This window comes from Paroedura picta, chromosome 8 (genome assembly GCF_049243985.1).
Source record: "Paroedura picta isolate Pp20150507F chromosome 8, Ppicta_v3.0, whole genome shotgun sequence".
NCBI lineage: Eukaryota > Metazoa > Chordata > Lepidosauria > Squamata > Gekkonidae > Paroedura > Paroedura picta.
In genome coordinates, this window is record NC_135376.1 from 19,891,028 (window position 1) to 19,918,281 (window position 27,254).

Consider the following 27,254-nt stretch of genomic DNA (forward strand, 5'->3'; position numbering starts at 1 on the left):
GGAGACTTGGCCAGAAGCCACATTTATGGAACTTGTTTGGCTTAAGCCCTGATTGAGGAGGTGAGGGACCTGCCTAACACAGAAAAAGTCAAATGGGGAGGTGAGCAAATTCAGAATACTGTATGTATACTGGAATCTTGGCTTGATCACCAAGAGCATATTGTGGGCAGGAAAGAACAAGTCACAGTGATTTAGCAAAACACTGAGCCTCTCACACCCACACTTGGGAATAGTGCTCCTGACCACCAGTAATAGCTGTTGTGAGTCTTTGATATCTTGAGTATGTGGTGGGCAAAGAGGACTGTTTTACGTATATCTAATTTAAGTACTGGTGGTTTAAAGGCTCTGTTCACACTCTGCGGAGAGAGCTGCATTAAGGGTAGTTTGAAACAAATATACAGCTAGCTCTTGCCAAAACCTCAAGGACTTGGAACACTAGGTAGCAATAGTACTAGAATAATAATAAACTTTATTCTTATAGCCCGCCCTTCCCATGAGGCTCAGGGTGGGTAACATCATCAAATTGATAAAATACAAACTTTGAGCTCATGCCTACTTTAAGAGATGTCTGTCTGTGCCAGTTTCTTAAAATTTTCCCATGTTGCTTAACTCTCCAATGCATTGATGGCTTTACTTCTGATATCAGCCACATTTCGCAATGCTCAAAATGGCATGAAAAAGAGGCACAATATTGTTGAAACGCTGTTTATTAACAAAAAGTACAGTGTTATTAATGAATTCTCCGTTATACTGCAGAATTTTCAAATATGTAACATTGTCAACTCAAATAATTAGTAGCAGCAGAACCTTTTACTCGGGATCATGATGGTACAAATGCAGAATTTAGTTCTAAGGAATTTTGAAAAAAGTTAATAAAAGATGCTCTGAGAGAGACGTTATATGAGGGAGGCCATTAATCTCTTAAATCGCTCTATGTGCTAAATATTCTTTTAAAGATATAGATCCTATAGGAACCTAGTAGTTAAAGTGACTTTAGCATATTTGTTCGGTAACTCACCAATCTCATTGATGCATTTCAGGTAGATTAATGTAGACTGACCTTTTGTTAAAATTTTTGCAGAGCAATCACAAGAATAAGGAATACTTCGCAATGAATATTTCACAATGAATATGCATATTCAGCAAGTCTGCATCTTCACTATGAAAGGCCAAAAAGTGAAAAATATTTGTGGGGGGGGGGAAATTTCCTGAAGTTCTGTAAAATAAATTTTAAAAAATCCCACCCCTGTAACTTTCCGAAGCACCGCAAAACATCCAACCCATCAATTACCACTATTAGAGGAAAAAAGAAAACAAGCATCAATGGCAGGGGTAGTCAAACTGCGGCCCTCCAGATGTCCATGGACTACAATTCCCATGAGCCCCTGCCAGCGTTTGCTGGCAGGGGCTCATTGGAATTGTAGTCCATGGACATCTGGAGGGCCGCAGTTTGACTACCCCTGATCAATAGGATCAAATCATAATGAAATAGTAACAAGAAAAGGAATTCAGTACAAAGACAGACAAGTGTCCATGTGAAAAGAGTCCAATCTTAAGATACATTATAAAACAGTATTGTAAGCAGTCCACCATCACTTTCATTAGTTTTGTGCATTTTTGCTATACCCTATAAAGGCTGAAAGTAGTAAAATGGCATTAAATTGGCCATTTTCCTTGCATTCCTATTCACTCTCAGAATCAAGCAGTCATGGATTCAGTCCAGTGCTTTAAAATAACAGAAGTGCTTTATTTATTAGTTAAATAAGCAAGGGAAACATCCAGGATCACACCCAGGCTCCTGGCGGAGTGAGCCACTGAGAGCTGCACACCATCCAGCATGGACACACTGGCTTCCTCACATGGTTCCTTTGTACCCAGCCACAGGACCTCTGTCTTTGAAGGATTGAGCTTCAGACGACTCTGTTTGAGCCACCTTATCACTGCTTTCAGGCAGCTGGCTAATGCTTCTGGCAGAGAGTCAAGGTGGTCACCCAGCAGGAGGAAGAGCCAAGTGTCATCAGCATTCTGATGACAACCCAGCCCGAACTTTGTTTTCTAGTCAAGATCTCCACAAGTTAGTAACTTAACATCAACCCCATATGAAAATAAAATAATTAGGTAATGGAAGGAAGCCATTTTATAAAGAGGAGGGATTCTATTCCAGCAAAATAGTTGGACATGCTGATATTATTAAAATTAAATGAAATTAAAAGGATCTACTACAAAGCTACAATTTGAGAATTCTTCTCTATGAAAAAACTGAATTGTGATTTCTTGACTGCCTTAAATGCTGTAAATACCAGGTATTTCTCTACTTTCTTCTTTTTAACTACATGGAACTTTATTTGCTAAAACTATTACTTATTTAGGCAATGTGGATGTTGGATGCGTCCAATTACTACTCTGTAACACATGGAAGTGACTTAGTTTTCAGCCACAGGGAGTTATCATGTGGCTGTGTTTGATGCTGTGACAGTTTACTAATGTAACAGGATTAACTTTTGCTTATATATTCCTAACTGTTATGATGGTCAGTTCATAGTCTGAGGAAGAGTGCTTGCACTCGAAAGCTCACGCCTTGAATAAATCTTTGTTGGTCTTAAAGGTGCTACTGGACTCTGGTTTTATATTTCTAGGTGTTCACCAGCTTAGTGATGTTTCCTACACCAGAGGTGACAAAACTGTGACTCTCCAGATACCCATGGACTACAATTCCCATGAGCCTCTGCTGGTCCACGGACATCTTGAGAGCCACAGTTCAGCCACCCCACCACCAACCTATCCATCAATGAAAATTTAAATGGAGGGTTGTGTGTGTGTGTGTGTGTGTGTGTGTGTGTGTGGGTAGACGTATCTTGCTTAGCCTTAGCCAAGAAGCAGGGATGATCTGAAGCAGAGGAACATCTTCCAAGGAAGAAGAACAACCAGTTTAGAAGACAGTGTTCATAGTAAGAAATTCGAAGGAAAGAATGGTGATATAATTATTCAATGATTTTTTCATGCAAGATTCATCAATAATGGCAGCCTAACAGCAGTACATGCTGTTATACCTGCTGTGCAGTGAAATATTGCTTTAAGCCTCAGATATTTTTAGTGATCCACATTTGGAGACTTATTGGCTCTTCACCAAAATGACACCAGGTATACTCTAGTTACAAACAGCTGTTTATTCACTGTATTCCTTTGAAGAGTTGCACAGGTAGCTGTAATCATATTCCATTTAGTATTTGCTGCAGTGCTTCATATTAATGGAAAATTGGTGCTTTAATAGTCTACTTACTAAAAAAAAAAAAGTACCTCAAAGTGCTTTTCAGTAGCAATGTTTTCCTTTTACTGCTTGAAACCAAATGTTACCAGCTAGCAGGGAGTGTTCAGGAACATTCTGCAGTCAAAGAACAAAAATTCACTACTGCTAAAAAGACAGAGCTTGGTCTTATTCATTGATCCAGAATCATTGTGTCCTCCCCTAAAACAGCTAGATCAATATGAGAAACAACAGAGCAATTTATTTTTTGCTGTTTCTGAGGGGAACATGTGATCCCTTAATGTTCAGCTTTTCCACAGAAGATTTAGGCTTCCTGGGTCCCTCCACAGGTGCTCTTGGAACAGTCTTCTCCCTGAAACAATGTTAGAGTCTGTTCAGGTAGGTAGCCATGTTGAAGTGTGCATGCACAAGAAAGCTTATACCCAGAATTAAAACTTTTTAGTCTTAAAGATACCACTGTGCTTAAGGGCACTTGGTGAAGGTCTTTAAAACAGTTGCAAGCCAAGGCTATACTTAGACTGTAACTGAGTTCAAGTTACACTGTATTTCACTTCTCCCACCCCCATGGCTCAAACAATCAGTTTCAAGAGATGGGGAGGAAGAGACAAGAATGACATAATAGGAACATAAGAAGCATCATGCCGTATCAGACCAACGGTCCATCTGGTCCAGCATCCTGTCTCAAAGTGGTCAACTAGTTATGATGGAGGGCTAATAATAGAGCAGAGAGGCCAATGCCTTCCCCTGATATTGCCTCCTGGCTCTGGGATTCAGAGGTCTACTGCCTCTGTTTGTCTTTTCTAGGATGGACTTGTCCCATCATTAATCTGTCCGATTCCACATCTATGCCTGTGGTCATTACTTTCCCCAGCCAAACCTGCACACATCCGAATCCAGCTCCTTGGCAAGATAGGCCTAATAGCAGCTCATTCAATATCAGGCCAAAACACCTAAAATGCAACTAAGCTACTGTGATTACACTATGCTCTCATACTGTTTCCTACACGTATTGCCCTGAAGAGGGCAATCAGTTTTACATGAAGACTTCCTTTTATCCAGCTTCAGTTTGAGATCTATATAGCTGTAGATTTTTATGCTGCCTTTTCTCCAGGGAACTCAGGGCAGCATATAATGTCCTTATACAATCACATAAGAGGCCATAAAGGCCATCTAGTTCAATCCCCTGCTCATTGCAGGATCATCCCCCTACCTGTGTCCACACAACAATCCCATGATGTGAGTTAGGCTGTGAGATAGTGGTTTCATGGCTATGTAGTGATTTGAACTCAGGCCCTAGACTGACATGTCATTGGCTCAAAAATAAATCAGGATAAAGACTGAAGTTTGCAGGCCTCCAAGGGCAGCCTCAACATAAAAACTGTGTGGAAAAGTGACAAGGTTTTAGCTGCCACAACAGGTATGACCAGTTCTTTCTTCAAGAACTGCAATGGCTTACCAATATCGTAGAAGAGCACGCTGCAGACCTAAGCTTTAGTGTTAAGAATGTTTTCCTGGGAGTACGCTCCAATAAATAAAGTGGGGCTTATTTCTGAGTAGACCTGCTTAGGAATGCGCCTTCCCCCCGCCCCCGGAGAATGAAGCAAACAACAATTTGTACCTTCGTGGTCTACCTTCCCTGCTTACATGATGGATACTTCTAGGTCTTGGATTATCTATATTGTTTCTTGTTGCAGAGGGTTTGAACCGGGTGATCTCCTTCTGCCATTCTTCATCAAAGGCACGCGCTTCAGCTACGCAACAAGGGAAGTTTTTGTTAGAGGGTGTCTATGGGATACAATCAATGCAGACAACATTTAAAATTGCTAAATCCTGTTATAAAATAATTTAGAATATACAGCATGAATAAGTTTGAGCCTTTGGGTAACGTGAGCAGTTTATATAACCCTTTTAAAACAATGCATATACAACCGCAGGCTGTCAGTCAGGTTTCTTACCTTCATCTAAATTGATAAAGTCTTGATTTAATTCTTCTTCACCAGTTTTGCTGTTCTTTGCCTTCTGAACGACATGAGCGCGATCTTGAATGTGGTGACCAATAGCCATTTTTTCTAGTCCACTTTCAGAATCTTTTATTGCTTTCCTGGTTTCTTTTATCTGTATTTTTAAAAGCTCCACTGAGTTACAGTATTTCCAATCAGCTTTCTTGCATTTCAATCAAATTTGGGAACGTTATGGAAACAGCATACACAGTAAACATAAGCACTTTGATTGCAAACTGGGAGTTGGAATTTGGGAGAGAGGGGATTACAAAGAAGTAGAGTAAAATACCCCCGAGACCTGAGCAAAGGCAAAAACTATGCATGCACTTGGAAATTTACTTACCATTTCTGTTGCAGTTTCAGGCGGGTAGCCGTGTTAGCCTGAAGCAGCAGTACAAAGTTTGAGTCCAGTGGCACCTAAAACCAGTGGCCCTGGACTTAAACATTTCCATTGCAGCAGTTCTCACTGCTTGAAGAGACAAGCAGCTATTCAGTTTAAGTGGTATTATGTCTCTTCAGCAATGAAAACTCCTGCAGTCCAAAAAGAAATCAGACCCACAAATTGAGATCCATTTCCCTGCATGGCCACTTCTCTTGCAGGTGTGATTACTTTCCTGAATAGTGGCCACAACAGGCCTGTCTTAGATTTATAAAGAACAGTGGTAGGAACGGGTCCTAACATCTCAAGGTCTTTATTTTGCTCTAACCCAAGGGTTTCAAAAATCACCAAGGCATTAATCTAAATATAACCTGTGAATGGAGCTTCCAGCTACAGAGATAAGTGTGTGCTGGTATTTGCAATATGAAAGTGACACCAACCATTCGTATGTCATGCTAAACAACGTCAAAATCTTGGCTATGACTTATCGACGTGCTCATACACATATTATTAGAAGGTTTGCTTTTTTTTGATAACCAAGAGCCAGTTTGAGCTCTGAAGTGATCTGCTGCCGTTTATTTTTGACAGCCTTCTTCAGTGTATATATAATCTTCCATGAACTGAACTTCAGGGTTCAAATTCAAATTTCTTAGCAAAATTAGATGCAACAGCTGTGAGGAAGCCAATAAAAGGGCACCTTAAGCATTATGTAAGCAATTAAAAGTCAAGAACTTGGCTGGAACAGATGATTCAAGGCATCTATCTGAGCTACTGCATGTCGTTTGGTATATAATTGTTTTGAATTCACATTTTACTAGCTTGCTTGTCAGTATTTAACATTTATTTAATCTGACATGAAAGCACAAGGCAGCAGATGGAGTTAAAATATTTTCCATAAGCGTGTACTAACAGCCAATGCCAATATATTACATTTGAAGACACTTACTGTCCCTGTATGCTTACCATTCTTTTCTCTGCATTCAAAGGTTTTGGTAACCTTGCAGGGTTTTCAAGGCAAAAAATATTCAGAGGTAGTTTGTCATTGCCTGCCTCTGCAGTGTTACTCCTTGGAGGTATCCTATCCAAATACTAGCCAGGGCCTACCTAGCCTGACGAAATCAGGCTAGCCTGGGCTACCCCGGTCAAGACTGATCCATATAACGGTCACTTCCAAGCCTTGACTTCTGTAACTTGCTCTACGTGGGCCTTCCCTTGTCCTTGAGCTGGAAACTGCAGCTGGTGCAAAATGCAGGAACATCATGGAGGGCCCATATCCAGCCTGTGCTGAAGCAGCTGCATTGGTTACAAGTTGTGTTTCGGATCAAGGTTTTGGTATTGATTTTTAAGGCCATCCGCAGTCTGGGCCTCACATACCTGAGGGACTGCCTATCGCCTTATTCCCATCCCACCCCACCGGCCTGCAGGGTGCTTTGCTCTGAGGATGCAAATCTGTTGGTAGTTCCTGGACCACGGGAAGGGCAGCTGGCCTTGATCAGGGCCAGGACCTTTTTGACCTTGTAGAATGAGTTCCCAGAAGAGCTGAAAGCCCTGTTAAGAGTTTTCACAGTTCCACAGGGCCTGCACGACAGAGGTCTTCCACCAGGCTAACCACTTATTGATATCCCGCCCCCCCAGGCACAGATTGGAGGGGGGGGAGCTCGTTGAGTTGATGAGAAGGGAGAGAGGTGGAATTTAGATTATTTTAGTCACTGGGAGGATTGTAAGGGTGATTTTTTAAAGGGAGTTTTATTGGGGGGGGGCTTTTATTTTGTAACCTGTCATGAGCCAGCTAGTCCGGGAGTGGTGGGAAACAAATTCAACTAATAAATAAATAAATATTGCATTTCCCTTTTATCTTTAAGCACGGAAATCTCACATTTGTGAATGCTATCCTAATATTTCTTGTATTGTCCATAAGTTAATGTGCTAGACAGAGGGTTTTTTTTGTTTTGTTTTTTTAAGAAATGGGAATAAAACTTACCCCTCCTGGAGCTGTGCGTGTCTGAGCAGACACTTGGAAAACCTTTGGTGGTTCATCACCCTTCTTGGAATACGTCATCACAGAGGAAGATGTAAATGAGTGTGCATTTGGCTCAAATGACATTTTATCCTAAGATTAAACATAATATATTAAGTATTTAAAACAGTCAACACCACGACAGGAACAAACAATTAAAGTCAATATTTAATACTGAGCATAGTTCTTAATATAGTCAACAATCTTACAAGAATGCCCTATGGCTAACTCAAGCTCCTGTCCTCAGCATTGTTCACAAAGGAACACTGGAGTTAGCATGAAGGCTCCTGCCACTCTGAAGTAGGGAGAGCATGCTTTAGGATGCTTTGGGCTGATCCTGCGTTGAGCAGGGGGTTGGACTCGATGGCCTGTATGGCCCTTTCCAACTCTATGATTCTATATTACTATGTTGGGGAACATGGGCCGAGGGAACAATCCCTCCAATAAGAGTCTGAGCCCTGGCATGGAGAAAATAGAGAAGGGACATTTGGGTGGGAAATGGTGCCTAAGCCACAGTGATTCCTGTCAAGTGTCACTGGCTGCCAGGGAAACTTTAACAATTCTCCTTTGACCCCTGGGGCACACCGATTGTGCAGCCAATACAACAGGGAGCACAGTGACTCTACATACCAGTGCCCCCCCCCAAAAGGTTGCTTCTTGGCTTATGAATTAATACTGCAGCCAGTTACTACAGACGCAAAAATTCGTTCTCTCCCCATACCCCTCAACATAGGCACCAAGAAAGTGGAAGAAGAGAGTGCACAGCTAACTGACAGTTACCAAGAACCAGTGTATGTAATCATGACCAACTAAGCAACCCAGAAGGCAACAACTGACCCCAAGTCTCAGGCACTCAGAGAACGTCAGTATGACAAAGGCATGCCAATGGATTCCTGTACCTCAGACCACTTCAGACAGGAGGGGGAAGCCCCAGAGTGGGAATGGATGTGCTAAGGTTTTTCTCCTGTGCAAGGGCTGTGGAAGCCAGATGGTCAAGGCACCAATACGTATTCTCAACTGAGGCAGCGTTTAAGAAATACTAAAAGCCTTATTCAAACATGATAATACAGAACTGAGTTTATTGTTGGATTGAATGATCTTGCAAACAACCACATGACTGGCTTTATCAAGGAAAAAAGCGACTCTAAATCAGGAGTCAAGTCAGGGAAGCTTTACTATAGGTAATCACTTCTTCTTTGTAGATCGTAAATGATCGTAAGTTGTTAGTGGGCTGGTGGGACTGAAAAAAGGGTTCATTTCAATTCACAAATATTATTTGCTTGGCTGCTTTCAGTCAGGGGCTTCTGCCCACACTCAGCAGTGGAAATAACAACCAAGGGGAGAAAAAGGCTACAAGATGAAGGCAAGTTTGTTAAAGTATTACCAGCAGAAGTTATGTCCTTTAAAAACCTAATAAGAAAAACCCTTCCTTTCATAAATGGGCACATAAAAGAAACATTAATAACGGGGAAGCCAGTGTAGTGCAGTTTTTATAGAGCTCTTGGACACCCAGGTTCAGTTCTGCTATGGAAACTAGCTGGGCAACTTTGAGTCAGTCGCACAGCCCCAGCCTTGACTACTTCAGAGGTTTGTTGTGCGCATAAAAAGGAGGAGAGGAGAAAGTAAGCCACCCTGGGTCCCCACTGGGCAGAAAGGCAAGGTATAAATTAAATAAACAAATAAAATTGCAATGTTTTTTGAGGGTATATGAACAGAATAGTCTCGCTAGATTCTATTTTATCCAAAGAAGTACTGCTAATAATGTCACTGAGAGTTATCTTATACCGACTGCTATTATACACCCGCTACCAAGTTCTTTTCTCCAGTTATTCACAGGAGTGTTGTCTACAGTTCTAACATTTAAGCATGCCTGTCTTACAAATTGTAACTTACAAAATTTCTTTGCAGTTCCGCCATACTGTTCCTCATATTGGACATCATTCTGTCCATTGCAGAAAAGGGATCCCTAAAATCCATGTTCTGCCAGAAAAGATGATAACGGATGGTTAGAGAAGCAACGAACACTCATCTTATTGTTCTCATCATATGCTCCTCCTCTAGCTGCAAGCCAAAGCACCAGTATAGTAATGAAGAGGTACAGCAACAAAATGATTACAGGAACAGGGTTGTTTTGTTCTTTTGTTCTTTTTCTTGAAACTGTTACTTTTGGCCATTTTGTTCTTTCAATTTTATCATGCTGAACTTAAGTCTTCTGGAGTTTATCATGCTGCCAAATTACATCTGAAGGGATAAGCAACTCCACTAAACTAAAATCAACTGTTACCTTCACCAATTTTTAAGCAAATATTGCCTAACCACAAGTTACTGTCCTATGAGTAACAGAAGCAAAAGTAATATAGCATATGCTTTGTAATATAAAAGCGATCAATGAACATGCCCACTCCACTAAGTATTACAGGAAATTAAGAATTATAACTTAGCTTCTGCCATCTGTTGTGATTTGAAAGCATTATTTTTGAGCTAAAGGGGCAAAACTCAGTCCTTCCTTTTATACCACCGGTTTAGGTTACAGCTAAATGCTCTGAAAAGCTACTTCCTTTAAAGTATGGATTAATCCAACAGATAGGTCAGCAATTCAGAGGCTGGTGAAAGCAGACATGATTCAGATTCCCTTGTGTGATTTATTATTTGTAATTTAGAAATACCATTTCACTTGCTGTGGAAGAGGATCTAGAATTGTGGCCTGACGAGGGTGTACAATAAGCTTGTATGACAAACTGTTGATTTGGCTCCAATGTCTATTATGGCTTCTTAGTTACCATGGCTTCTGTTTACACAGACACCATTTGTCACACACATTCCAACTGGTGGATTACCAACAAGATACACAGGGAATGTCTGCAGCAGCATGCAAGATCTTTTATGGAAAGCACACAGGACTCACTTAAAGGATTAAGTCAGGTTACAACAGCAACTATAGCTCAATTCAGACACCCCACCAACCCTGATTTATACTAACTAGAGTTCAGAACTCTAAATATACTTTCGTGTGCATAATCCTGCACTTTCACTGTCTTCTCGGCACTCCTGGATTCGTCAATGCAGCAACTTGTAGAGGCAGAACAACAGCTGTAATGGTTTGATCAGTTTGGACAATCACCTCAAGCCAGAGTACCCAAAATCAGGCCCATTATTATCACTGGAGCCTTATCCAGAAGGTGTGGGACAGTCTGGAACACTGCCATGTTGATGGCAACAAAGATTCCGTATAGGCCCTTTGGCAGCCAAAACTCCAGCTACAACTCCCCCTCCCAGATTACCAGTTCAGAATTGAATAGCGCCCCTCCCCTGGCATTGCCTGCAAGCCTTGGGAATGGCTTGCCCATCCAGCCCTTGATGTTCCAGGTGATTCTGAGGGGGGACCCAAGATCTTCCATGGCCTGGCCTCATCCCAAATTGGAGGGAAACATCCATATGTAAACAGCCCAATCCCAGATGAAAAGGCACAGTACCGTATCTAAATTACACATAGCAGATTGTGGAGGGGGAATATAGTTTGCAGGTACAGTCTAGTGCAGCAGAAGAGACTACAGGCACATTAAGTTGGAAAGGAAAGGAGGCAAACCATCACTTAAAGTATAACTAATATAATAGTTTTGATTTTTAAGAAATTCCCAGACCAGGACACTGCTGCAAAGAGATTGCTTGTAATTTTTTTTAAAACAAGATATTCCCATGAGATGAGGCAAGGAAGCAAATGAGAAGCTGTCTTGGTTTTCATTGATAATGTCAGAGGAACTATCTGATAGGGGCTCATAGCAATTATAATCATGCCCCATTTAGCACTTGGAAAGAGTAATGAACTGAGGGAGAAAACAGCCAGAGGGGAAAAGCCAAACCAGGAACAGAAGAGGGTAAGTCAATAAATATACATTTCCCCAGTAACCAATACGGTAGGTTGAATGCTGGGAAAGAGAACACCTAAGAATATACATACATTAAGCTATAACAACACTTTCATAATTAGAAAAGTTTATGTCATGGGTAGCCCTGCAGGAGACCACAAAGATATGCAAGAAGTTCTTATATAAGCTGCGATAATCATAGTTGGATATTGTATCTTATCAACAGAAAGGGCAAAGGAAGGGAGCCCATGTCACTAGTGTAACAGATCCCAAGTTTTGCCAGGCATCTGACTGCCAGTGTCAACTTTGAGAAACACACCACTTCGGAATATACAAGCAATCCCTTTAATAAAAGGAATTACAGTAGAAGAAACCTACACTATAGAAGCTCTAATTTGGAACAGAAGATTCAACATACATAGTTGAGTGATAGGACAGAACAGAGGACTACAAGAAAGTAGTAGTCACATAAACCTTGTGCCCAGATTTTTATAGCTGTGAGAAATAATATAAGCAAGAAGACAGAAGGAGTTTGGCATTAATTACAAGCTCTACACAATGGTAATTTTAATAGGTCCTTCAAAAATAGCTTCACAAGATAAAACATGAATATTTGAGGAACGCAAACACACATATTTTACAAGGCATACTACAAAAACTTTAGCTTTAATTAGAAAAAGATGACAAGCACATATTGTCAAAAATTAGAAGGCTTTGTGCGCTTAGTATACTAACCATGCCACCAAAACAGCCAAAAGGCATAAAAGGAAAATCCATTGCCTGAAAAAGAAAATATTGGTTCACGTAAAATGCTGCATTAAAGCAATGGGCTACAGACTGAACGCATGCAGGTCAATCCAGATTGTAGTTTCTAATGAAATCCACCGTTTATTAAGTGGTATTTGCATAACAAGAATGCATAGTCCATGCCTTACCTGCCATCAAAAACACTTCCAATATTTCATGCAAGATCTTCACTTCAGCCAAGAGGTGCAAGTTTTTGTTAAATTGCTATACAGACATGTGTTGCACTGAAACAAAGCCTAAGGTCTTCCCTGTCCTTTTAAAGTACAGCCATGCATAGTGGTGAACACCTACAATCACCTTCTCATGTAAAAACTGTACAAAAATGTTTCTAACTGGTAATTTCTCAGAGAAGTGCAATGTTATGGCTTTGAAGACTTATTCCCCCCCCCCCCCCGGGCCCTTTTGGAGGAAGCCGAGACAAATTTATTTAGGATGGGGTGTGGGAAGCACCATAGGTTTCACGGTATATGTTCAGTGTATATACTGGTAGTCTCTTTTTAGAACCAAGCTCATAATCCCAGGAAGAGGGGGGAAAGGTATGTTTGAGAAGCATTTGAATATTTGTTCTAGAAGTAACCCCCAAACAAGATGAAGTTTGTAAGGACAGGCCCTTGAAAAGAGAGATCACCACGCCATAGCATCAGAACTCAGAAATTTGTATTTCTTTAGCATACTGACCATGCTGTAAAAGGGCATAAGCGGAAAACTTGTTGCCTGAAAAAGAAGCATCATCAATTCATATAAAGTTGTTGCGCAAGTAATGCAGTGCACTTGGAAAGAGAGAATGCCCGTATCACCAGAAGTTAGAGACTGTGTTTTCCATTGTATACTGACCATGCCACCAAAACTGCCAAAGGGCAAAAGGGAGTAGTTCATCACCTGTAAGAAATATATCAGCTTGTATAAATGGTTGCACAATTTCAGTGGGCTAAAGAGTCCTATTTGGTAGATGAAGTCTTAAACATGTGTCTTCTTGTGCTTAAGCAAAACATTGCATAAACCACAGCAAGATCCTAATTAAATGTGATGGCAGCAGCCATCTTTACTGTTCACATATCTACTTTGTGCACATACAATATGAGCTTTAAAGCAAAAAATTATGAGTAGAACTGCACATTTGCCTCACCTTCCACCCTAGAGCAGGGGTAGTCAAACTGCGGCCCTCCAGATGTCCATGGACTACAATTCCCATGAGCCCCTGCCATCAAATGCTGGCAGAGGCTCATGGGAATTGTAGTCCATGGCCATCTGGAGGGCCGCAGTTTGACTACCTCTGCCCTAGAGCATTACCCGAACCCCACACCAGGCATTTATACTGGACCACGGAGAAAAGTAAAACAAAAGTCCGGTGGAACCTTAACATTATTTCAATATGAGCTTTTGCGAGTCACAGCTTACTTGAGGTTTGGTGTGAATTCCACCATGAATCTTTCAAGTAGACATCCTCTGTGTAAGTGAAACGGGGGGGTTGGGGTAGAAAGATCAGGTGTGTATCCTGTCATAAACCAGCAAAACTATCAGTGACACATAATGGATGATGACAGAGGTCAGAGCTTTAAATAGACAAGCAAAGTGATGAAGGAGGATAAATTGGGTAACGGACAACTACTCAGAGAGTCTTTTGCAGTTTCCACTCCTCCAATATTCTTCCCTATAAGAACTCCCAGTTATGAGCTCCCTTTCACATAGCTGAAGAGTACTGCTGTGATCCATGAAAGTTCATACTGAAATAAATGATAATATTTAAGGTGCTATTGGAATTCTTGCTTTATTTTTCTACAACAGAGTAAATCTGGCTACCCCTTTTAAAATCAACAGAGAAAAGTGCCTGGAGTGAAGGACTATGGAAAGCTAACTAGAAGAGGGGGATTCAGCTGACTCCAAGACCCTGAACATGTTGATGAGAAATTACTATCCTTACTTTTGTGTGCGAGGCAAAAGTGTAGAGAAACATGGCTGCAGGTGCCACATCTAGTTTAGCCCCCCAAAAGGGTCATATTCAGATAATTCAGGAAATTAGTACAAATTTTAATATGCCAAAATCACTGCCCTACATATTTAAGGTACCAATTGTACTTCACACAGCTTCTGCTTCTCCACACATTATCAGTAGTCAAGATTAGCTAGTTCAAATGGAGAGATGTTGATTAAAACCAACAAATCTGTTCCTTCTCAATATATAAATTTCAGTAACTAAGTTTCAAAAGGCTGGAATAAACTGCAGGTCACAAAAATTAAAATGAGCAATGCAGCCAGTCTGCACACAAGCACTCATTTTATGTAAAAAGCAAGAGATTAATGTAGAGTTTGCAATGAAATACATACGTATTCTCTAAAATATTCATAGAAGCTTGGCGATAAACCAAATCCTCTCTCCCATGTCAGCAGTTTCAAAGGTCATTGCCAAGAAATTCTGAGTAAATCTATCACCATATACAGAATGGTTTGACTTATAAATCCACAGTGAAGAAATTATATGCTGGTACACTTATATAAATAGATGGTGCAATAAACACCAGTGACTATCAGAATTTGGCCAAATGCTCTTGAATATCGCTCTGTGAAAAAACTATTAGAGTACCTGGATGTAAATCTGAATTGCCAGCATGCATGAAAGGTATCATTATACTAAGCTACCACATGGAAACGCTTTTCCCTGGAGCAAGCATTTTAGATGTATGCAGTAAAAACATAATACTTCTTATGGTACAAGTTTAGCTGTTGTAAGAACATGCCGAACAACTTTGCCTACCTAGTAGCCCACAATTTGTGCCCCTTTTCCCATCCCATGACTCATATTCTATTTCTCATTTCCTATTCCCTTGGAAGTCCCTTCTCTTCTTACACCTACCCTTTGCTTCCTTATACATTCTCCACTCATCCCACTGGCAGAGAATCTCATTCAGCCATCCCACCAGTGACTCTGCTGCAACATTTTCAAGTCCAAAAGAAATTCAGCTACATACCTGAAGAGTCATCCTTGAACACAACCAGAATGGAGCATTAATGCTTAGCGATATGCTGCTGGCACGGAAATAAGTGCACAGGAGCTGGTTTGAGATGTTGTTCCTATCTCTGTAAGTACCTAAATTAGAACATTTAACTTCCTGCTGTAGAATAATCTGCATCATTATCATTTTGTAATCTGCCACAGAGCTTAAAGAGGTTACTTATAACCTAGCCCAATAGGAGCATTAGCTGTTGCATGCATTTTGAAGTAGGTGTCTGCCATATGTTAATGAAGTGAGATTTCATCAGACAATATGTTCATTTAAAAAGAAAACAATGATGCCAACTGCTCTGCAGAGGGCTGTAACCCTAGGAAGCAAACAGATTCAACTGAGATTTGCCTGTGGGACACACACACACACACACACCACTTGCTACTGTACTTGCGCACTACCTTCATTCCTCCCTTCCCATGCAGGGCTTGATCCCAAATCTCCTGGCCTGATCTAGTACAGTGAGGTGCCTGCCTTTGGAAAGCATGGCTAATTGGAGCCTAACCACACCAAACAGGGGTGCATGGCGAAGACTTTCCTATAGAATCGCTGAGGATCAGAAATGACTGAACGGATGACATCTTCATCATCACCAATGCTTAAGCAAAACCATTAGATTAGTTCTAGGCTACTGCAGAAAACTATTTTCTGGCAAAACCAATGCACAAATAGATGGACTGTTTATTCAGGGATTAATAATATGCTCAAGTACAGAGAGCTAGCCAGCTCTACAGCACCCATACAGGCAAAAAGCACAGCCCCTCCAAGTAATTTTATCCCTCAGTTGGGTCAAATACTTCTGTAACAGCTAGTGTAAACAATCTTCACTACCAAGCATTCCCTTCTCTCTATAGTACCCTCAAAAACCATTTATGAATACTGGGAGACCTTCCAGAATAATATAGCTTGTGGTGTGTGGCGCTATATCAAGAGGGGAACTGACAACTGCTGACTTACTGGCTTTCACATGGACAGATCTGTTCAGGTGGGCAGCTGTATTTGTGGGCTGTGTTCAGGTGGGCAGCAGAACAAAATTTTAGTCCAATGGCACCTTTAAGGCCAACAAAATGTTATTCAAGGTGTGCTTGTGTGTGCATGCACACTTCTTTGCATGCTTGTAACTTGAATAAAACTTTGATGGTCTTAAAGGTGCTGAGGGACAGATTTGGTCGATTATTCCTTCTACTGCAATACCCAGTTGCTGCATGGCACACTGTTCTGAATCATTTCCAGTCTTCAGAAGCATTTTCGTGGAGAATATTGGAGGAAGATATTTAAAAAATTACTTTTGCAAACTTGCTTACTCTTGCTGACAGAAGACTGGCCCTAACCCCCAAATCTATACAGTGATTGATTACTAAAATATAGGCCCAAGGGAGATGGGTGAAAAGCACTAATATGCATACCATCAAAGAAATATTTTCAAATTATTTCTACTACTTAGCAGAATCTCAGGTATTAAGCTAGTCTGACCAATGCAAATTATCAGCAAGAACTGCATCTTATCTCCTTGTAAATAAGCAACTAAATAGATAAATACATTTTCCACAACTAAAATGATTCCTATGAAAACTATGTAAGAACTAAAAATAACATCTACTGGCATGACAAGAGTTATACCCCCTGCCTAGGATATTGCATAAGACCGTTTTTGTAACAGATTAGTCCTATAATAAAACGGTGTTGCCCAACTCTCATTCATCTAGTTGTATCTCATGTGGACCAGGTTGCTTCCCTGCAAATATTAGCCAATGGAATGCCTCTTTGGAGGGTAGCAGATGTTGCTTGGCTCCTCATGGAGTGTACTCTTATCTGCGAAGAACAAGCCACTGATGCTAGTTCAAAGGTTCTCCTGACCACGCAGACAATCCACCTGGATACTGTTCAAGTCTGCTGCCTCTCCTTTCAAGGTGTGAGCAAAGCAGACAAATAATTCACAAACTTTTCTGATTTCCCTTATTCTCTTTATTAAATAAAATAATAAAGCACATTTAACATCTACTATGTAGTCATCGCTGGGAGCAAAAGAAGAAGGGGACGACAGAAAATGAGGCAGCTGGATGGAGTCACTGAAGCAGTCGATGCAAGCTTAAATGGACTCCGGGGAATGGCAGAGGACAAGAAGGCCTGGAGGATCATTGTCCATGGGGTCACAATGGGTTGGACATGACGTCGCAACTAACAACAACATGAAGTCATCATTCAGTTGTAGATGATGGGTGCGGAGAATGGGTGGGAAGTGAAATCTCCTGACAAGTCTAGAAACCACTTTGGGCAAAATATGGACACTGGGTCTTAAAACCACTGTTACCTTTCCTACTCTCCTGGCAGGTATAATCACCACTAGGAAAGACACCAAAGATTACCAGGGAATAGGTGGCCAGATGTTCAAAAGGAATGTGCATTAGATGAGTCAGCACAAGGGACAGAACCTACTGAGATACAATGGATGTCCTAGGAGGGTACAAATTATTAAGGCCCTTGAAAAACTTCTTTGAAACTTTATGTGAAAACATGGATTTACCCTCTACCTGACCATGAAGTGTAGCTAGATGGACCTTAACAGAAGACACTGATAAACCTGAATTCTTTAAGGATAGTGAATATTCTAAAATCATAAGTAATGGGCAGTTAGTAGGGGAAACCTCCCTGATCCTTCACCACAGGATGAAATGCCTCCATTTATGAGAGTAGGAGAGCCTGGTTAAAGGTAAGTGTTAACCAGAACTGATTTCACTGGGTCAGAGAAGAGCTGTTTGCTCTGCAGTTAGCAACCAGGCAGTCGGGTGCACCTCCTCCACCTCTGGGCAGAAAGTGCTCTGTACATTCATAGGTCTGCAACCTATGCCCTTAGATATATAATAGGACCTAAGACGATATCTGTCTTACCCAGAAAGGGATGATCAGGATGCAGTGGAAGGTGTTCCTGACCAACTTAGATACTCCCTTCCCTATCAGAGAGATGGAAGGTATAAATAAGACCTGATGCCAAATGAATTGAAGGGAGCTCTCCAGGGGGAGTATGCCTAGACCAGACCTTGAGCAACAAAGTGGGAGGGGCTCAGAGTTGAAAGCTGTAGCAGGAAGCCTCATTGGGGGAAAGTGGGGTACATGTATGCTTGGTGAATGGACCATTCACGTGTGGGTTCCCCTAGTCTGCTCCATTAGTCCACAGTGATGTCTTCCGACCCAGCAATGTAGATGAGTTGAACTATCTGGTTCATAATTACCCACACCCAAATGGCAGTAGCCAACTGGTATAAAGGAAGGCAAGTGCACTCCCCCACTTGCTCATATAACACATAGCTGCAGTGTTGTCAGTTTAAATCTGGACCAAACTTCCCATGAAGAACTGCATAGGAGTTAAGGGCAAAATAATAGCTTTTAGTTCCAAGAGGTTACTGTGTAATCTTTTTTCAGCTTCCAACCCTTACACACCTATCCCCATAATCAGCATCCCTGCCTGAAAGGGAAACACCTGTTATAGTCAGCTGTTGGAAAAGGAACCAAAATGGAACCTGAGGTACAAGGTTAGCTCCATGGGTCCACCTTCATAAACCCTTTAAAACCAGTTTTGGGGTGGAGAAACACTGGGTCTATGAACGCAGGGTAGTTAAACACTCACATAAACCAATTCTGCAGAGGTCTTATTCTGAGCTGAGCAAATGGGGCCACAAAGGATGGTTGAGGCCATTAGGCCTAAAAGTCTCTGAATGCTAATAGCTTCTTGAAGCCTATTTGAGATAAACAATTAGCTAATTTTGTTTATAGATACTGATTTGTCTATTGGCAAGAAAACGCTAACTGCAGTGGAGTCTAGCCAAGCACCAATTAACACTTAAACCCAATCTCTGGCACGTCTCCAGAGGTGGTGACACCTGTGATTTTAATTCAAGTTAAGGTAAAGGTATCCCCTGTGCAAGCACCGAGTCATGTCTGACCCTTGGGGCGACGCCCTCTAGAATTTTCATGGCAGACTCAATACGGGGTGGTTTGCCAGTGCCTTCCCCAGTCATTACCGTTTACCCCCCCAGCAAGCTCGGTACTCATTTTACCGACCACGGAAGGATGAAAGGCTGAGTCAACCTTGAGCTGGCTGCTGGGATCGAACTCCCAGCCTCATGGACAGACAGCTTCAGTCAGCATTTCTGCTGCTTACCACTCTGCACCACAAGAGGCTCAAGTTCAGAAGGGGCAGCAAATAACCAGTCACCTAAATAAGGGAAGATAGAGCATCTCTGTGTTCTTAAGTGATCTGCCATATTTGGCATACATTTTATAAAGACTATAAGAAGTAGTGGACAAACCAAAAGGGAGGACCCTGTACTCTTAACATGACTTTCTAAAATTTAAACTGAAGGTATTTCCTGTCTTTGGGGTGAACTACAATTCCTGCATCTCCAGGTCTGCAAACCGAACTCCAGGGTTGAATAGTTGCAATACAGAGACCAAGGAAATAATCATAAATTTATAAACCCCCAGGAAAGAATTGAGACCTTGTTGATTAAAAACAGGCTACATGTCCCTTGTCTTTTTTTATTAACCAAGAAAAAAATAATAGCCAAACACAGAAACATTAGGTGCTAATCTCTGAACTGTGCCCTTCTCTAATAGGGCATTTAGCACCTAGATCAACCTGAGAAAAAACACCTGGTAAAGTGATGTTAACAGTGATAACTGAACAAACTCAAGGCAGTAGCCTCTCCCGATAATGCTCATGACCCCTGAATACAAAATAATCTTCTGCCATTTGGCCAAGGACTGGAACATCATCCCCAAAGGAGTGGATGTCTATGATGCCAAACGTTGGCAGAAAGGAGGCTTGGGCTATTTAGAAGGATATTGAATGGGACCATGTCTGGATCTGAACCTAGATCTATACTGAGCCTGTTGGAGAGGCTGGGAAAAAGAGCTCTGATGAGGATACTGAACAGTATACTGTTGATGCAGACACTGAAACCTTTTGCATGTATGACAAGGCCCAGTTGGTGAACAAGCTCTGAGTGCCATCCTAAGGCAACTTACTCTCTAAGCCCTGTCACTTCAGTGGACTCGGAAGGGTGCAGTACTGCTTGGGGTTGTCATATGGGCCCATTATGCACAGCCGCCGAAACGGCGATTTAGAGTCACATGGAAAACGTGGAGGGGGAAGACGCGACGCACACCGGTTATGCACAGGGCGGGGCGCGACGGCGGCAAAACCCAGAGTAACCGATTATGCACGAGGCGATCCAGGCGCCGCTTCTGGTTGCGCACCGGTCACCCGGAAGTTGCGCTTTCTTCCTCGTTTTGCTGACGCGGCTTTTTCAGCGGCATGCACCGAAGCTGCAGCCGGTTGCAGCCAGCACCGTGTGTTATCTGTGATTTTAGTCGCCGCCATTCCACCCCAAATGTGTGCTAAAACCCCCGTGCATAATGGGTCGTACTGATATTTGCAAGATAATCAGGTATATCAGAGTACATTTGAATATAACGTGAGGAACATTCATCACAACAGTTTGCACATTTGCTTTAGATTATATGGACACAGTTTGCATGTTTGTATCTGGAGTTCCATTTAACTACAAAGCAATACATTCTCTTTTCAATTAAATCATTTAGTCTGGAGTAGACCATTCGTTTAAGATACTAGAGAAGGTGAAATATAGATGTGTTTAATTGATTATTTCCGCTTCCCAACTTGTTGCACATCCTCAGGCCTGTAATAAGAGGCTAAGAAGCAAATGTATAGAGTTATCTTTTCTTAATTGATCAAATGTTCTAAAACAGACCAGGAACTTCTCAGATAAGCAAAAATGGATACTAAACAACTGAATTTCTACTGAAATCAGCTTTGGGACTATTAACATGGCGGAAAAGTACTTGGAAGTTAACCTAGTGACCTGCAGATGAGTTTCTGCTGCTAGGTTTATTAAAGCACCAGTTCAATTATCAGTGTGTAGATTACTAGTCCTGGCTCTTTGCCATATCCCCCTGTAGCCAAAGTATATATGAATGCAAATTCTACTGGATCAGCTGAGGCATTAAGTAGTCAGGAAAGAGTACCCAAAGGCTAAAAGTAAGTGTTTAAATACATATTGTGTTCCAAACTCAAAAAATCAAACAAGAAGTTTGTAGACATAACTGTGCCATAGACATACACAGTTCTGTGTAAGTGTATGCCTAAATCTATAAGTTATTCTTTATAAAGCTATTAGGTGCTCTGTTGCAGAGTGACGTGTTCAGTTTTGCATCAACTGATTTACCTTCCTTATAGGCAAATTCCAAGACATCCTGCCTCTGCAAGAATAACTATGATGAAACAAGGTGCCCAAATTCAGCAGCATAAATCAAGGCACAATAGTGTTACATGAACATTACAATCAAATAAACTTGTGGTGTAAATAGAAGGCTCAGGATGCCCACTGATACAGCCTGTAGGAGAGAAAACTTACATTGTATTTGGGCCAATCATTGTTTCATTTGTCCACTCTATGAGGTAAAGCATTCTAATTTTGGTTGATTAATTACTACAGGAGTTAAGCATAATTATTCCAATTTTCATGCGAGAAACTAGACTCAGTGAGAAGTGAGCAGACTAGCCTAGGCAACAAATTAGTAGCAGAGTAGCGAAGAAAGAATTCAATACATGCATTATGTAATCTGCAAGACAATATAAAATATACCTTGTGATTGTCCCTCAAAGCAACCCGAGAATCAGGACGTCCTCTTTGATCTAGAGTTCTTTCACCACCATCTTTAATAGCAAAATATGGACTTGGACCAAGAGGTTCAGAAAAGATACGATGCATATGCTCACGATGTGCAGCAAAAGAATCCCTGGAAAAGATATGAAAGAGTGTAGGAGGGAATCATTCAAAGTTCACATCTGTGTTTTCAGAAAACAGGCAAGCTTTTAAGTTTAAAAATTAGCACTAGTTATTACTATAGTGGAATAAAGAGTGCACTGTTTCTTACATCTTTTTTTAGTGGAGGCACACTTTTCTTTTTTCTGCAAATTTAAACTGGTGCACAATTCACATGCCCAAAGAGATAGCACTTCTACTTCAAAGCAACCCAACTGAGTTCAATGGGACTCACTCTCTAGTAAATGAGCTTAGGAATGCAGCCTAACTCACACAGAGATGTAGTCTGTGACCTCCTCTGAGGTCAGATAGTTCTGGCACATATTTGCGTTGGATGCAGTGGGATCTTTCAATAACTCCCAATGTAGACACACAGCAGAATTACTTTCCCTCCTGGAAAGCCAGCTGGAAGGAACTCAAGAGTCCCCAGGAGCCTTCAATTATATTATTTCTCCCAGCATGCTGGTCATTCTTTAAATTCACTCGTATGTATTCTGTTGCATATTTTGTGAGTGGAAAAAACGTATGCTGTAGCTTCGACAGGCAGGTCTCACAGATGACTATACCCCATTATAACAGGGGACAAGCTGCTAAACATCAGAATTTTTCTCCTTTTTATGTGGATTCCTTTTAAAACTGATCTGCAGCTTTAATATATTTTCATATAAAAGCTTTATTAGAACAGCTGGTTTTGTACGAGGCATCAGTGGTAGCTGTAAAGTATATGAAGAATCTGAGTGCAGGCCAATACTTCTTGGAGAACTAAATTCACAGGGTTGCTTTTTGCAGGAGGAAAACTGGTTCTGCACCTGTCCTAGCTACTTGGGGGGGGGGTTGACTTGGCGGGACAAAGAAAGTCTTTGGCTGAGATCAACTAGAGCGTCCCAAAAGCAGCTGCTTGGACAGACACATTTATAAAGCCAATTTTATCACAGACAGTATTTCTGGCTTGCCACTTCAAGATCTATCCTTGTGAGGCAACGGAAGCTTTCCTATTAGCACACTGCTTTAGAAGTTAATCCTGTCCCAAGGTAGCCCTATCCACATGCAAGATCTAGTCTGACATGCCCACTTGATGCAATGCAGCTTGCAAAGTAAAGGGATACAGTTTAGACGGGACTCCAAACAGCTCTTGAACAGGTCAACTACCAGTCACTGAGACATCAGGAAAACTACAGGATCTTTAGATATTTTTGCACATGGTTATTTGGGATCCCAGGATGTGATCAGTTGACAGTTGAACAACACCTCCAGGATTTTTGCCAGCTACAGTAGTTCTGAGAATGCTCTAATGAATATGTATAAAACATTGACCTTGTTATATCCACCTCATTAACTTTTATGTTATGATGCTTCCAAAACATAGGCTGACTTTTTTTGTAAGGGATGTGGCCAGCACTAATTATTGGCTCAATGACAAGCGGGGTGGGTGGGGGAGACTTGAATTCTGTTCTATCATTTGGCAAAGAGATCCATTATTGGGAACTCTGAAAAAGTACACACAAAGGAGTTCATGGCAGAGGTGCAAACTAAGCAAAGGGTCACAGATCAGTCTTAGCTTTGCTATATTAGCCACGATCCCTCTTTCAATATTAGCAGCAGCTGAATGAATTAGTAAGCCAAGAATGCAAATTACTTTGCTGAAGAAAAGTTTCTATTGATAAAAGATAAAGCATATTTTATATTTATTATTCTATTCCTTATGTTGATTGTTTCGTGTACACAATTAAATATGTCTTATGAACAGACACAGGACGCAGGATATACATATCATGTAAACATGTAATATACATTATACATTATTATAATAAATAATCTGCACTGTCAGCAATAAAACAAATCATTGTTGCTCACTGCTGGCCTTGTTAAGGAGCTTTCTGCTTCCATTAATGTTTTTGTTCCTTCATATATAACAATGTGGATTTTATTCACCAGTGCTTTCTTCAAGTTCTGTTTTTTAGATGCCACACTGTCTCAAATGCAACCCAATTTTCAGTTCCAGTTTGGACAATTAAGAGGGCAAAGTAAAACATCTATCAAGTGGATGTTTGCTGTGCATTTTTTAAAGCCTAACTATGACTCAAATATGAAGCTAAAGAAACTAAAATGTACTGGTGTGACATGATCTGAAAATCAGAGCCATCACTGAACACTGCCTTCAAGCCAGAAACACGACTACATAACTTCTTGATATAAGACAGGGGTAGTCAAACTGCGGCCCTCCAGATGTCCATGGACTACAATTCCCAGGAGCCCCTGCCAGCATTCGCTGGCAGGGGCTTCTGGGAATTGTAGTCCATGGAGGGCCGCAGTTTGACTACCCCTGATATAAGACATGCAAAGGGTAAGTGGTAAGTGGTTTTGTTTCTAACTCCATCAAATCCATTCCCCAAAGAAACAGGCAAGTCCCCTTTACCTTCTGCACAAATGCAAGACTGTTTGTGCATGACTATAAAGCCAATTTAAAAACTGGAAGCCTTGCTAATTGCACTAGAAAAGTACAGTGTCAAAATCATCAGCTGCTTCCACTTTAGCTTCAAAGGATTTGGAACAATATACAATTTTTAGCATAAGGAGATACACAAGAAGTAGGACTGGGTGTGACCATGTTTTGGGAGTTAAAGAACTAACTAGAGCATACAGCTGCTAAGAGACAACCAGACCTTTTGAAGTCAGCTCAGCCTGAGCTGCACAATCAAGTCTGATTAAAATAATGAGTAAACATATATACACACATGAAAGCAAGACAAGCCGTTGTAATGAGTTGCCCTTGTTTAAACAACTGCATCCAAGTGCTGACGGTGTCCCTTCGGGTTGTTCACAAACACCAACATAAAAAAACAATAGAAATGTTGCAGTCTGACTTTCTGTAGCAGGCTGCGTGTAATATTAAGTGTCGTCAAGTAGCTTCCAACTTACGGTAACCCTACGGAATGGATGACCTTCAAAACCTTCTATTCTTAACAGTCTTGATCAGGTCTTGCAAACCACAGGCCATGACATCCATCTTCTTTTCCTGCTGCCTTCAATTTTTCCCAGCTTTATTGTTATTTCCATTTCCTCTTGTCTTCTCATGATGTGACCAAAGTACAATAGCCCAGTTTAGTCATTTTAGCTTCCAGGGAGAGTTCAGGCTTGAGCATGAAATTGGGGTCACTGAGGGTGGCCAGGTAGTTGTAAGTGTATAGGGGGGTTGGACTAGATGACCCTGGAATCCCAACTTTATGATTCTAACCCAGTTATTTGTCCTTTTGGTGGTCCACAGTGCCCATAAAACTCCCATCCAACACCACATTTCAAATAAATCAACTTTCTTCCTGTAAGTTTTCTTCACTGTCCAACTTGCACATCCATAGATAGTAATGGGGAACAGTACAGGATTAATTAACTTGATCTCGGTCACCAGCAACACGCTTAAGAATCTTTTCTAGCTCCTTTATGGCTCCCCCCCCCCCACACACACACACACAATCTCCTTGTGATTTCTTGGGTGCAGTCTCCCTTTTGGTTGATGATGGAGCCAAGGAATAGAAAAATCTTTAATAATTTTGATTTTAACCTACAGTAGGTCAGAATCCTTTAAAATAAAGGATCTTTCTAAAAAGCCACTAGCTGCCTAAAAAGTTTTGAATGTGACACAAACTTCCAGAGTTCCTGTCCTGACACAAGTATATAAATGGCTGAGACTTACTTTCAAGCCTATCTATGCAGAGGTTCACATGCCCACCTCCAGGCATACTTAATTAAAAGATAACATCACCAAGATCATAGGAGCTAATCCTCAAGTGTAAAAATGTTTCTACAAACAGGAACAATCCTTTTTGTTAAAAAAGGAAGTACTGTGCAGCAAGTAGTAAAACATTTTAAATCATAGTACATCCTACATGGTTCAGTTCTTTCTTTTTTAACAAAAAGGATTAAGGTATGACATAAGGTTTGACACATAAAAGCAGGAAGAATCCACCGTGACGAAGTACTGAAGCAATTTGGGCCTCACACACACATTTCAAGTCAGAATACAACTCCTCCTTGTTTGTTCTACTTTGAAGAAGCCTGCTAAATTCAACAAACATTTCCTGATCTTATTCACTAGCTTTTAGCACTTAATATGAACAATACAGTTAAAAAAAAATAAGCATCTTCCATAATACCCTCTAAAAAGCATTTGTCTTTAAATCGCAGGTGTTTCCCCCAACAAGAACCTTGCAGGTTTATTTTCTCACCAACCCTTAGCGTGTCCAAGAGTGGGAAAGGCATGAGTCAATCGGATTATATGCTGGTTTGGTTGCACACACACACACCCCGCACGCACCCAGTCCGAGTGCTAAGGACTGCATTGTGTAAAGAACTCTTCCCAGACTCTTTGCTGCGTAAACTGCGAAAACCAACGTTTTAGGCACGCGACCGGCAAGCAGCCCCCTCCTGAGAGCCCACCCCAGCCGGACAAGCAACCGGCCCTCCCCCCTTGAGAGACGCGGGCCGAACGTAGGAACGGCACGAGCTCTCCGCCCTGAGGTACCCAGGAAACCTCCAACCGAGCCCAGGTGAGCCGGATACCAACGCGCCCGGGAGCCCGCAAGCAGGCAAAGCAGAGGCAGCGGGGGGGGGGGGGGAGTGAAGGCGCCGTTCCCAGCGGTCGCCTTCTGCCGACAGGCCAGGCCAGCCGTCCCGCCCCCACGCCTCACGGGCCCGCGCTCACCGAAAGAAGGGGTCGTCGTCGAAAACCCTGGAAAGCCCCCCGAACATGGCTGCGCTCCTGAACCGGCTCCTCTGCGACCTCAGCCCGGGCTGCGCTCCAGCTCTTTCCGTTGGCGGCTCCCCTCCCGCGGGCTCTTAGCAGCGGCCCTCACCGTCTCCGCCCCGCCCCTTTCCCCGCCTCGGCCTCGGCGCCTCGGCCTTCTCATTGGCCCTGGCGGGGACCCAACATGGCGGCGGGCGACAGTGGGGCGGGGTTGCTGCCATGGAAACGGAGGCCCAAGCAAGAGCCAGAGCCATGGCGCACGGGGGGTGGGGGTGCGGGGTGGTTGTCTGCCGAAAGATTGTAGGGTGTTTTCACGCGCACTAATTCATGAC

General features: G+C 41.8%; 1 protein-coding gene and 1 long non-coding RNA gene across 7 annotated transcripts in view; one reads left to right on the top strand and one right to left on the bottom strand.

The window, feature by feature from the left end:
- Positions 1–689: 689 nt before the first annotated feature.
- MLF1 (myeloid leukemia factor 1) lies at positions 690–27,058 on the bottom strand. Of its 4 annotated transcripts, none has more exons than XM_077348588.1 (9): positions 26,881–27,058; positions 22,002–22,155; positions 13,169–13,213; positions 12,263–12,307; positions 9,555–9,641; positions 7,626–7,754; positions 5,221–5,380; positions 4,884–5,016; positions 690–3,617 (listed from the first exon to the last, which is right to left on the bottom strand). In XM_077348588.1, exons 1-9 carry the CDS (start codon positions 26,925–26,927, stop codon positions 3,506–3,508), a joined length of 912 nt encoding a protein of 303 aa, XP_077204703.1. In that variant the 5' UTR covers positions 26,928–27,058; the 3' UTR covers positions 690–3,505. The 4 variants fall into 4 exon arrangements, with proteins under 4 accessions (XP_077204703.1, XP_077204706.1, XP_077204705.1 ...); XM_077348591.1 differs by lacking the exon at positions 26,881–27,058 and adding an exon at positions 26,409–26,429; XM_077348590.1 differs by lacking the exon at positions 13,169–13,213.
- LOC143843048 (uncharacterized) overlaps positions 26,555–27,254 on the top strand; it is a 41,505-nt gene continuing 40,805 nt past the window's right edge. For all 3 annotated transcript variants that reach the window (XR_013233437.1, XR_013233438.1, XR_013233439.1), the window contains exon 1: positions 26,555–26,725. This is a non-coding gene — a long non-coding RNA (uncharacterized LOC143843048). The remainder of the gene's footprint in view (positions 26,726–27,254) is intronic.